General features: G+C 34.7%; 1 protein-coding gene across 1 annotated transcript in view; it reads left to right on the top strand.

The window, feature by feature from the left end:
• Positions 1-13,717, top strand: part of LRP1B (LDL receptor related protein 1B) — a 715,984-nt gene that overhangs the window by 632,225 nt on the left and 70,042 nt on the right. The window contains exons 69-72 of the mRNA XM_088145133.1: positions 2,946-3,052; positions 4,869-4,998; positions 8,487-8,593; positions 9,470-9,602. Of these exons, the coding sequence (XP_088001259.1) occupies positions 2,946-3,052; positions 4,869-4,998; positions 8,487-8,593; positions 9,470-9,602 (477 nt within the window). The remainder of the gene's footprint in view (positions 1-2,945; positions 3,053-4,868; positions 4,999-8,486; positions 8,594-9,469; positions 9,603-13,717) is intronic.

Raw genomic sequence — 13,717 nt, 5'->3', positions numbered from 1 at the left:
AATTATTAACATATCAACCGGTTTCATTTGTATGTCCAGTATAACATCTTTTTCCATATCATTCTTGTAACCTGTCATTTTTATGTCCCCATTCAAGTCGATTATCAGCCTTGTCCGGTAGAGCTTGTTCCTCTTCTGTAACATCATTTACACTCCATCTGTCTATGATGACATTCTTAAAATTAACTTTTGAGTCCATTGTTCACAAATATCCTTGAAAATGTCCAATGTTAAAGTATTTTGCTCCATTCTGTAAAGTTGACTTTAAGTATTCTTCTTTTTTAATTGTAATATTTAGTTTCTTCTAGCTCTCTCTAGTGTCTAGCCTCCAAAATCCTATCCTATCCTATCATATATTTTTCACCCCCAAGGAATCCAAACAATAGCAATTTCCCTGGAAAGGATTCTTGTTATTAATTTCAAAGCCTTATTTCAAATCCATTTGGACCCTTAGTCCATTTTTAACTTTCCAAAATCAACACTCTAAACACCCTTTTGCTGTTTATTACAAAAAGTTTTTTTTTCCCTAAATCCTTAAACTCATACTTAAAACCTCTTTTGCTAAGAAGGAGACTCACCCAGTGAATGCAATAAAAACTTGCTGTTCTGAAGGTTCTTAATATTTGAAAAGCAGTAAAAAATAAATAAATAATAATAACCCCAAAGGTGATTAATAAATGAGGCTTGGTCAAGCTTTATGTCCATATAGGCTATGTTATAACTGTGAGCTTAGGTGGAATCCCTGGACTCTCAGCCACTCACATAAGCCAACTGCAGTTCCTACAGTCTACTCACAAGGAGCATTTGGGCAATCTCATGATCTCTCCTTTCTCTGGAGAGATTTCACCAGCCACAATCCAGCATCCGGTTGCCCATCTCCACCATAAATGCCATCCCCGCTCCTTCAGGGATGTTTCGCTCACCATGTCCTCACTAGAAATCCCAGTACTTAAATAAATTCCTAATGTGTTGCCATTTTAATCTTCAGTACCAAAAATAGTAAAAACAAATAAATAAATAAATAAATAAATAAATATATTGATAATTATAAATTGTTGTCCTTGAAGCCCACTTAAAAAGAAAAATTGCAGAATAGAGCCCATTTTATCATATCTATATAGGTCAGCTCTACTATAGAAAAATACTTGCCACATTTCTTTTGAAGTCTATCAGAGGATTTTCAAAACCCTTTCATAAAGTTCCTTATCAAAGGCTTTTGGGTTATAGTTATAGAGTAAGGGGACCTGTCATTTTATGGATTGCTAATTGGTTAGAAACAGCAAGCACAATGTAGGAATAAATGAGCGATTTTCTCCATGGAGTAAGTAGAGACCCTCAAGGATCTGTGCTGAGACTAGTACTTTTTTATTCTGATCAATTATCCTGATTTAGGAGTAAACAGTGATCTGACACAGTTTGCAGATGACATCAAACAATTCAACCAACAAAAAGGGCTGTGAAGGGGTCCAGAAGGAACTCTTCAAACTGGGTGAATGGTCAACCAAATGGCAAATGCAATATTGTTTAAAGAAGTGTAAATTCATGCACACTGAGGGGTGGGGTGGGATAATTCAGATATCCATTCATGTGGTCTAAAGTATCTATAGCTTATGTCATAACTAGGGTCATGGTGGATAGTTCAGTGAAGATGAGAAATTCCATGGCAGGGACCATTAGAAATGGGACTGGAGTTAAAAAAAAAAGCCAACATTGTAATGTCCTTATATCAGTCTATAGTTCATCTGTAGTTAAAGTAATAATGTACTTCCATTGTTATTATTGTTATTTAATTCTGTTTGTCATTGTTGTTTTATCATGTTTTACTTTCTGTAAACCACCTGGAGTTTCTATGGCTTGAGGCAGAATTATATTGCATAAAGAAATGAAATAATAATAAAAAATTACTGAGGTGCATAACTTTTTCATATATTTTATGCACATGGTATTTTGTATCTCCACTTTTGTTGCACTTGTTCAGGATGAAGCATGACTGTGTGCAAAGCATCTCCATGTTACAGTAATTAATAAGCCTTGCTCTCGGTTCCAGCAGGTTATAAGGATTCTTATAAGGCATTTTCTTCTTGCTTTTGGCATCCCAAGCCAACTTTGTATTTCAGTTACATACAGAGGAGAAATTCTAGTTTTCCTCTGTCTAATTGTAATCTATAGCAAGAGAAGCATAATGGTTAAGATGTTCAACTTAGATCACAGTGACCCAGGTTTGTTCCCACTTGTCTGTGATACTCAGGGGATGACTTGAGGTAAACTTCTTTCAGCCCAATCCACCTCTCATGGTTGTTTTGGAGATAAAATTAGGGAAGATCCCAAGATTCTCTTAGGAATTGTGCTCAACCGCTTTTCTTTCTGCTTTTAAGAAGTAAGACCACCCTTTTTCACTCCTTTCAGTTTAAATTATGGCATCCATGACCTGGAGAAAGTGACCAGGAGAGGTTTTTATTCCTCTTTTAAAACACTAGGGCCAGTGGCTATCCAGTTAATCTGATCAGAAGATTTAAAATAGGCAAAAGAAAGCAATTATTTACACAGAGTCCATAATTAATCTGTAGAACTGAACCATAAAATGTGATGGTGGCCACTAATTTTTTTGGCTTTAAAAGGCAATTGGATAATTCATGGAAAACAAGTCTTTCAAGGGCTATCAGATTTGAAAACTCTGTGTGATTTCCACATTGGGAGCACTGTGCAGCAAATATCAGTTGCACAGGAACAGTAGTGGAAGCAAGGAAGGAGTATTTATTCCTATGTTGGATTTATATCCCACTGTTCAGTCAGGAGTTCAAAGCAGAGTGCATAGCAACCCAGCTTTCTATTTTTCCTTTCAACATTTGTATTTCAGTAACAAGCACATAGTATTTTCATGTTTAAGAACTGGGAGAAACAAGCAGTTGAAAGGATTAGATTTTAGAGCCTTTTTCTTTTTTCAGAACCACAAACATGTACTCAGAAGGATTTTCACTGCTCAAATGGAGACTGCATGTCTGCAAGATTCTGGTGTGATGGTGATTATGACTGTGTAGATGGTTCAGATGAGGTAAAGTAGTATTTTGGTTGTGGTTTTCCAAGTCATCTATTTTGTTACTTACTGGAGGTATATCATGAGGAATCAGATTCTCATAACAGTGCAAGAAATCAAGAGGGTAGGATTTTGGTCTTCTGGAAAATACCATCTGCAATCTATAAAAGACTGCAACATGCATTAATTTGAGCAGTTTACTTAGGAAAACCACAAAAACAAGTTTTTGAACTTAAAAATAAGTGATTGAGAGGTTCGCAATTAACTGTGAAGGCTGTCCCCCGAACAAAACTGTTTCTTATTGTTTAAAGTGGAAAGAATAATGACTTGTTGAAGTGGCCAGTAGACAGTAAGACAGAAACTGTCAAGCCTACTGACATCCATTCAGTACAACAACCATGCAGAACAGGTTACCCCTGATGAAATGCTCCATCATGGCACCTGGGTAATGCATGAATAGTGTGGATGGCCATCTAGCAGCAAGGAAGGGAGGCTGCACATTGATTTTTAGATGCTTGGAGGAGGAAAGGAAGGCATTTTAAGAAGCAAAAAATGAATAACTGAGAGAAAAGGAAAAAAAATAGGAGTTATACCTCTCCTTCTTTATACTCTGTCCAAACACAAATAAATGAATAAGAGAAATATGATGAAATGGGAATTTACTTGCATTTCACTAAGGTACTTCCTAATAAGAGAACTGGGGTGGAGAAAAGCGTGAATCTGGAGAGAGAGACCCTTGAGAATGGGTAAGTGATAGAGGAAAAAGAGGAAAAGTTTAAAAAATGGATATAAATAGCAAGATAAACACTGGTGGATTTTGAGTGAAATGTAGTCTGTAATTCTGTACATGAGCAAAACATTCTGTACTTTTCAAAAGAAACCACTTCATAATACCTGTTTAGGCAATACTATCATTAGATAAAGGGTTTTTGTTGTTGTTTTTATTTATAAGCAATTGGTCCATTGAGTAAGAGATGGGCTATAATTGTCCCTAGGATACTTCATTGCCAAGAAATGAACCAGTAAGAGAAGAAATAACTTCAGTTTACAAATGCTGTGTCATCACTTTGGGCAGCAAGACCTTAAAAAATACTTTTTAGCCTAAAATCATATTAGAAAATTTAGGCAACATCTGACCAAATAAATTTGTGTTGCCCAAAGAAGAGTAAGAGTGGGGAGGAGGACGAGGATGAGGAGTAGTAGGACAAGGAGGAAAACCAACTTTCTTTAGCTCTTTCCAATTGCTGGAAAATGTCAGCAGTCCCAGAACCTGCACCATGAACAATATGTTTCAATAACTAATAAAGAATGCACAGAGATAGCTAAATCTGCCAAGAACATGAGTTTTTGAAAGAAAATTTCACACTGACTGCTTTGGAAAATTAAGGGACCCATTGTAATGATTGTAACGTACTGCAAGGAAGCTGCAAACAGTCCATTGAAATTAACATGTTCTTTGCCTAATGGAACAAGAGTTTAAGATTTAACCCCGTAAGGATTTAGGATAAACTTATTTCCACTACTCAAAATATTACATGTGATACAATATCTTACTGCTGTTGATGCTCTCTACTTTGAGGAAAGGCATAGTATTTAAAAACAAAAAATTAACAGCAAAATTAGAATAATTGTATCAGTCTAGTTTTTAACAAATTGATAAATGTATTGTTATAATTGTTAAACTATTGACACTTGTGAGACTTCCTATTGCAGTTGTTAACTGTATAATCAGAGAATTCTCAAATAGCTTTAAGACCAGCTTTTATTTGCAAATACATTTTTATTGGTATTATATTTTACATTAATTAAATGAGTTGCACTGCTTTTATATCAGAGGTATTGTGACTCTGGCTGCTTAAAAGACCAGTTTCAGTGTTCCAATGGTCAGTGCATAGCAGCAAAATGGAAATGTGATGGATATGATGACTGCATCCTGGGAGAAGATGAGAAGAATTGTGAATCAGGTAAGTATTTACTTCTTATTAATGGTAAAAAAAAAAAATACTTAGAACATTATGTGAAAAACTATTAGACTTTTTTCTGGATGTATGTCTAAATTTAAATGACCATAAATTTAAAAATGCACTGTGACATAATAGCATGAGATTTGCTGTTGCTGTACCCATTTGATCTCTCACGGTTCATCCTGCCAAATAGGACCAGAGTCAAATATTCTCATCATGTCTTGAATGTTTTTGAGACTTCCAAAGTTACCAGTAGAGATTATTTTCTACAGTAGAAATGAATTATTTTGGGGGGGCTGGAGATCCCACTTGTCCTTTGAGTAGCATGCTAACAATTCATTTCAAAAAGTAGATGTGCCAAGATAAAGAGGTGGTCAAGACAAAGGGAAAGATGAAATGTATTAAAAGCTGAGGTGTCTCTTGAATTCAGTTCAACTTTTTTTTTAATAACTTTATTAAATTTTTAATAAGAAACAGTAAAAACTAACACAAACTAATATTAAGATTAAGAAAAAGGAAATTGAAAAAAGAAGATAGTAAAGATCAAAAGTACAGAAAAGAAAAAGGGAAACAACAAAAGAAAAAAAAATGACTTCCAACCCTCCTTGCAACAGATGTAAGTAACAATATACATCAAACTATTACTCTAAATTTACAACTTAACTCTCATTATTTCTATTAACCCATGTTATTTCTAATCATCAAATCCATACAGCATGATTTCATTTTTTCTCTGCTTCTTGCAAAAAGTCCAAAAAAGAAAAAGGTTCCAATTTGCATTAAAATTACACAATATCTTTTCTCAAATCCAAGCCATCAATTTCACCATCTCAACCATCTCCATAGTGTCTACTTCTACTCTTATACAAATAAAAACATTACTTTTAATATCATATATAAAAACAAAAATTTCTTAAATTTAATAACCAATATATTTTAACCTTAATCCTTATACACAGTTCCTTAAAACCTCATCATTCAGTCCTGGTTTAAAAAAAAAAAAATCTCATTAATGACTACAAAAAAATCTCAACAAATATATTAACCATAATCAAATAAGTTCACTTTGTAAACCTTCTGTTTACTTTTAAAAAGATTAATCTTTAATCCTTTCAAATAATGTCCCACTGTTTGATTCTCCATCATTCTGTCCTTATCTTCTCAAAAAAAATCTCCGCCCCAGTAGTTTCTCTTTGTCTCTTTCCAGGAACAGCCTCACCAGTTCAGCACAATCCTTTTTGCAAATCCAAGATAAAAAGTTTTCCAAGTCACTCTTCTTTTCCATTATTTGTATGCCCTCTTTACTCATTATAACATCAGGTGATTTCACTTGTAAATCCATTCTGGCATCCTTTTCCACATCACTCTTGTCCTTTGGCATTTTTAAATCCATTTTCAGATCCACAGTATCTTTATACCATCTTCATAGTCCTGCATTTTTTTCAACTCCAAATCCACTTTCAAGTCAATCTCCACATCCATTTCAAAATTAACCATCTTATTTCATCTTTGCTCTATTTTTTTTTTCAAGGGACTTAAATTTAGCTCCTAATTCATCAAAAATTGATTGAAGTAAACTTAAAGGAGTTGCTTTATCTTCTAATCCAAGGGACCTCTTCTAGCCATGTTCTTATTATTTTTCCCCCAAAGCAAACAACTGTAGGAATTGTATAAGTGAAAGTAAACAGACAGTTCACACCCTCAGGTGCCTTTCATGCTGTAATTGTAGGCACACTCCTTTCAAACTGAAAGTGTGGGCACATGTCAGAGGAAACACATAAGGATCAAATTACATCTTCTTCTGTTTTAAGAACTCAGCCAATTAACAGGCACAACCTAGCAAAACAAGAAACTTGGAAAAGGCAAACCTTGTTACTGCAATTGGAGTTTCATAGAAAAATAAACTTTTAACAAATAAATCTTCCCTTTTCATAATATTTAATTTTTAAGTCTCTTTTAAATTCCAGTTTTCCTCCTGCTTTTTGCAAATTAATCAAATTCAAATTAAAGCTGTATTTCTTCTTTTAAAAATATAGTTCCAAAAATAAGGATAAACACCAAGAGAATTACTTATCTGTTGCAAAGGAAAATCTCTCTTAAATTAAAAATTAGTTACAATACATAGTGTTTAGAAATGAGGTTTGGTTGGCTTTACTGCCCATAAAAGCTGCAACACAGCTTTGAACAAAGATGGATTCCCTGCCTCCCGGCTGCTTGACTCAAAACCATTTGCTGAAGCTGCTGTCTCCATGATTAGCATTTGAGGAATGACCATCTGGAGACCATATGGGTCAATTTCCTCGCTTCCTCCTTAATCCAGAGCAAGTTGGGCGGCCAGCACTTGCTGCCAGCTACCAATCCAGCTGTGGTGCCATCTTCTCTCTCACGGAGAAATGATTTAGCTGCCATTGTCCTCACCAGAAGTCTCAAATTCAGCTCAACTTCTGGTGGTTCTTCTATTTATGAAAGTAGCTTGACTTTTTTTTCATATTTCCTTGTGAATATGGAATTAAAAAAAAATGTGGCTGCTTTAAGTGTCACATTAACTTTAATGAGTCAACATCTTAAAGAATCTGCATGTATGAGATCCAAAGTTCTTCAAAATTGTTTTTGTATAAAACACACCCTTAATATTGAAGCACATCATAATAAACTATCATGCAGAATTGTACCATTAGCTTTTGGGGATCAAAATAATAGGTAAAATATATTTTGGGGCATCAAAATTAATATTATTGAATGTTTCAAAATAATTCTTAATTTACAGTCTTGGTTTTTGCTTTTTCTTCCATTCAGGAGAAGAGAGATTGTTGAAGTGTGAACTGACCTGCAATTCTTTTTAATTGTTACTGAGGAATCTTAAAAACACTAGTAGCTCAATATGATTGGTTCTATAGAAGCCTTCCCTAACCTGGTGATTTTCTGATATACTGGGCTATCTTTCCTATCATATCAGTGAGCTTGTGCAATGGCCAAGACAACTTAGAATTACAGAAGTCCAATAGTTATGGAAGGCAACTTTGAAGACAGGTGTTCCTTAATAATGTATTGACTACAGACGAAAACAGTTCAGATATACTCTCTGAGTAGTATACTATGTTTTTGTTCCATGTTCAAAGAATGAGATTTTCAGTATATGCAATTATGAAAGTTAAGTAAATCTGTAAAAAAAATGACAGAAACTTGATATCTGCTTAAGTATTGATTTTCTTAAAGCCACCTATAAATATATACAATGACAGAAATCGTTCAGTATTTGTGATTACATTTATACCACTCTGTTGTTAAAGTCTTGAGTGGCTGCATGAGGGCAAGAATAAGAATATTGTCCCTGGCCCAAATTCTTCACCATATTCTATACATTGAGAGCCACTGTCTTCCAGGTTTTGGAAGATAAATTACACCCAAGTAGGGTATCTGTAATTTATCAACTATTAACCTTAAATTATGTTATCATTTTATTTGGCTCAATTTTATGTCTAAAACAGCATCTCCAACCTGCTCTTCAAGTGAATATGTCTGTGCCAATGGAGGCTGTATCTCAGCATCTTTTAGATGCAATGGAGAATATGATTGTCCTGATGGTTCTGATGAGGTAAGACATTAATTATCTTAATCTGATCTAATATTTTGTTCTACAAATTTAGAAACTTAAATTTAGAATATCAATACTGTGTAATATCCTTTTGATTCAGGAGCTTATCCACGAAACATAGATCCAGTAGTTAGTAAAATTCTCTATTTCAGTAATGAGAATTAATGTTTTCATTGATATGGGGAACAGTTTGTGATCTTTTTATTTTACAATATTTTAGTTGTAGTTGGCTGGGTTGTAGCTTTAATTTTTTTTATTATAAGCGTATGTAAGTCCTTTCTTATTTTTGTGTTTAATTTTTTTTTAAAATAAGATGTTTATACTGAAATAGTTTCATTTTGCCTATTGTTGTTTCCCACTTACATGATTTTGTTCCTCCAAAATTATACATTAAATAAATAAATAAAAGAAATCTCACAAGTTTATGAAACTGTGTGGCTGAGTGGCTTGTGTATAAGAATCAATGGGCATTATCTCATTGGTGTCTTGCAAAAAGAGAATTGCACCACTATATTAGCTAGGGAATTCTTAGGTTATATGATGTCCTATTTCTGATTGTTCCCCTGGATTTTCTTAAAGATCCCCTAATCTTCGAAACAGAATACTTAGTGTATATGAAGAAATGGGATAAGAGTAAGAAGAGTAAGAGACCTTTATTGACACAGATCTTTTGAATACTGATTATTAGCTACATGAGTCATACAATTGTGAATGTAACATTTTATATTCTGTGATGATCATAATCTTATCAATAAAAAAGAAAAATACCAGTGATTAAATTATTGAATTGGTTTTACTGAATTCTAGTTGCTCCAATTATACTTCTGTTACTTTGATTGGTAATAATCACGGCCACATATGAATATGTTTACACAGATGCATTGTGTAGCAGAATGTAAAGAAGACCAATTTCAGTGTAAAAATAAAGCACACTGTATACCTGTCAGATGGCTTTGTGATGGAATTCAAGACTGTGTGGATAGGAGCGATGAACTAAATTGTGACAGAGGTGAGATTTTTTCCCCCTTTTCCTGGCTATTTTTATAGTTAGTTATCTGCTGAATTTATATCCCATCTTTTGTGTAACACAGGTTAGATGGGGATTTCCCATCATTTTTCTCCAAACAACTCTGTGAGAAAATAACCAGCACAAAGTCACACAACACCATTTTTTGTAGCTGTTGGTGCACTTGTGTTTCTCTGGTCCACATCCAACACCTTAACCACTACTTTATGTTATTCTGTCAGGATACAACATGTGTTTTTCTGCAAGTCTGTGCAGACATCAACAATCCTACTGAGTTAAATAGAGCATCCTTTACCTTTCTCAAGTAAAATAATTTTTCAAAAGTATTTTAATCTTGAGAATTATCTACAATTACTCTAAATATATTATTTTCTACAGCAGGAAGGGATTTAAAAAGCCACTTCATATAAATCAGATTAATGCTGTTTTCCTTTCCTGTATCTTATGCAAACATTTTGCACTCATCCATGTTGAATTTACTTTTTATTAATATTATTATAAATACTTAAAGTACAAATTGTAACTGCCATAGCAGTCCCTTTAAAATGGGGCTATATTACCTCACTGACACAATCTGAGTAGATAGATATAGATGATATAGATAGGGCTGATTATAATAGTAATAATTATTAATTTATAATATTTTATAAAGTTTATAATAATACACTATTATTGTTTGTGTATGTGTGTGTGTGTGTGTGCATACATCCACATCCATACATACACCCTACAAATATACATACATACAAAACACACAATGTTCTTTCTTATTATAGTAATAGTCCCTCTCACATATATAACAGATATACAAAGGATGTATTTATAACTAAATCTTGAGCTGATGCGTGGATTTATTTTATAATTCTTTTGTATTTGTATTCATACAAATTATATTAATAAATGTATTTTTATTTAGCATTGTTTCCTCTTCAGTGTTAATATGTCATTTTACTATTTGTTTTGCAGAGGAAAATGTCTTTGATTAAAAACAAGCACATTATTCTAGAAGCATTAGAGAAATCATATTGATCCATAAATGTTAAATGACCACAATGAATAGACCAGTATTGCTGATGTAGATGAGAAATGAGAAACAGCAGAAATAGATGAAATACCCTTTTGAATTTTCAATCTCATTTTTAGTATAAGAGTGGTTTTGGTGAAATTTTCTAATTGTGGGAATATCAAAATTATTCTTACTGTTCTCTATGGAGAGAGTTATTAGTGGCCACAAGCAATAGAGATTTATTCCCCTTTTAGAAGCTGAAACTAATTAAGATGGCATTTTGCTGCTGGCCCTGGTATTTATTGCACCATCTCCAGAGTATTCTCAATGATTATCAGATAGTGACTGCTTTTCTTCCATGTGCAATGATGCTGTATGATGATGATATTTTGAGAAGTTTGTGCAAAATTGGTCAGGTGCCTCTTAGAACTCTAGTTATGCAAGCCCTGCAATAAGCAGCAGGAGCAGCAAAAACAACATTTTAGGTGACATCCAACACTGTGTAGTATATTTCTGGTACCACATTGGGATTGTCCTCTCCTTTCTTTTGCCTGCAGCAAATCATGATGACCTCAAAATCTGTTCTGAAGTATCTTCCAGTACTTTGATACAGATTTTAGAGGATCGTTTTAATTTTACTTTAATACTGTTTGCTGCCCAGAGTCACTCAGTGAGGTGGGTGGCCATATACAGTGGGGCAAAAAAGTATTTAGTCAGCCACCAATTGTGCAAGTTCTCCCACTTAAAAAGATGAGAGAGGCCTGTAATTTTCATCATAGGTATACCTCAACTATGAGAGACAAAATTGGAGGGGGGGGGGAAATCCAGAAAATCACATTGTCTGATTTTTAAAGAATTTATTTGTAAATCATGGTGGAAAATAAGTATTTGGTCAATATCAAAAGTTCATCTCAATACTTTGTTATATATCCTTTGTTGGCAATGACAGAGGTCAAACGTTTTCGGTAAGTCTTCACAAGGTTTTCACACACTGTTGCTGGTATTTTGACCCATTCCTCCATGCAGATCTCCTCTAGAGCAGTGATGTTTTGGGGCTGTCGCTGGGCAACATGGACTTTCAACTCCCTCCAAAGGTTTTCCATGGGGTTGAGATCTGGAGACTGGCTAGGCCACTCCAGGACCTTGAAATGCTTCTTACGAAGCCACTCCTTCGTTGCCCAGGCGGTGTGTTTGGGATCATTGTCATGCTGAAAGACCCAGCCACGTTTCATCTTCAATGCCCTTGCTGATGGAAGGAGGTGTTCACTCAAAATGTCACAATACATGGCCCCATTCATTCTTTCCTTTACACGGATCAGTCGTCCTGGTCCCTTTGCAGAAAAACAGCCCCAAAGCATGATGTTTCCACCCCCATGCTTCACAGTAGGTATGGTGTTCTTTGGATGCAACTCAGCATTCTCTCTCCTCCAAACACAACAAGTTGAGTTTAGACCAAAACATTCTACTTTGGTTTCATCTGACCATATGACATTCTCCCAATCCTCTTCTGGATCATCCAAATGCTCTCTAGCAAACTTCAGACGGGTCCGGACATGTACTGGCTTAAGCAGAGGGACACGTCTGGCACTGCAGGATTTGAGTCCCTGGCGGCGTAGTGTGTTACTGATGGTAGCCTTTGTTACTTTGGTCCCAGCTCTCTGCAGGTCATTCACTAGGTCCCCCCGTGTGGTTCTGGGATTTTTGCTCACCATTCTTGTGATCATTTTGACCCGACGGGGTGAGGTCTTGCGTGGAACCCCAGATCAAGGGAGATTATCAGTGGTCTTGTATGTCTTCCATTTTTTAATTATTGCTCCCACAGTTGATTTCTTCATACCAAGCTGCTTGCCTATTGCAGATTCAGTCTTCCCAGCCTGGTGCAGGTCTACAATTTTGTTTCTGGTGTCCTTCAACAGCTCTTTGGTCTTGGCCATAGTGGAGTTTGGAGTGTGACTGTTTGAGGTTGTGGACAGGTGTCTTTTATACTGATAACAAGGTCAAACAGGTGCCATTACTACAGGTGCCATTACTACAGGGACAGAGGAGCCTCTTAAAGAAGTAGTTACAGGTCTGTGAGAGCCAGACATCTTGCTTGTTTGTAGGTGACCAAATACTTATTTTCCACCATGATTTGCAAATGAATTCTTTAAAAATCAGACAATGTGATTTTCTGGATTTTTTTCCCCATTTTGTCTCTCATAGTTGAGGTATACCTATGATGAAAATTACAGGCCTCTCTCATCTTTTTAAGTGGGAGAACTTGCACAATTGGTGGCTGACTAAATACTTTTTTGCCCCACTGTACATTGGGTGGATGGATGAACGGACGGACAGACAGACAGATCATCAACATCTCAATACTGGGATGCCTGCCTAAACAACCAAGTTTTCAACAACTTCCTAAATATTAATAACAAGATTGCTGATCTTATTTCTGGGGCAGTTGATTTCATGGGAGGGAAGCTCCAGCAGAATATGCTTGCTTCTGAGTTCCTCATGCTGTACACTCCCCTTTGAATCCACTTCAGTAGTTTCTAAATTAGAATGCAAGAAACTATTTCATCATAGTGTTAATCAAAGACAAAGTTTCTTGGTATATACATTTAAAGTGCCATTTTTTACATGCATTTGGTCATTAAAGTACATATGAGAGAACAGGTTCTATTTTATTTATCACAGGTTAGTTTCATTACATATGAACTGTTTGTCATCTGTTCCTGTTCTGAAAAACATCATGAAAGGACTATTTGAATCTTCTCTAAAAAGCAGAGAAATATAAAGTTTATTCAGAAAATTTTGTGCAAGTAATCAGAGTGATTATACTTGAATTTGTATTCAAAGTGAATTATCCAGTCATCTGATTGCTTAAATACAAATATAAATAATGTATTTGCATTATTTATGCATCCATTTAATAAAGGAAATTGGTTTAGGATTTTTACTATAATAGCTAACAAGATTTAATATCTGGAATGTATTGTTGGTTATATTAATTTCAACTGGCAAATTATATGAAGGACATGTATTTTTGTATTTAGCATTTCTGAAGCCTAATATTGTATATATCAATTTTAAAACAATCCATTAATGT

The sequence above is a fragment of the Python bivittatus genome, unplaced genomic scaffold (genome assembly GCF_059951505.1).
Source record: "Python bivittatus isolate LINGU-HERP-01145 unplaced genomic scaffold, Pbiv_v1 ctg000480_np1212, whole genome shotgun sequence".
Lineage (NCBI taxonomy): Eukaryota > Metazoa > Chordata > Lepidosauria > Squamata > Pythonidae > Python > Python bivittatus.
This window is presented reverse-complemented; position numbering and strand designations above follow the sequence as displayed.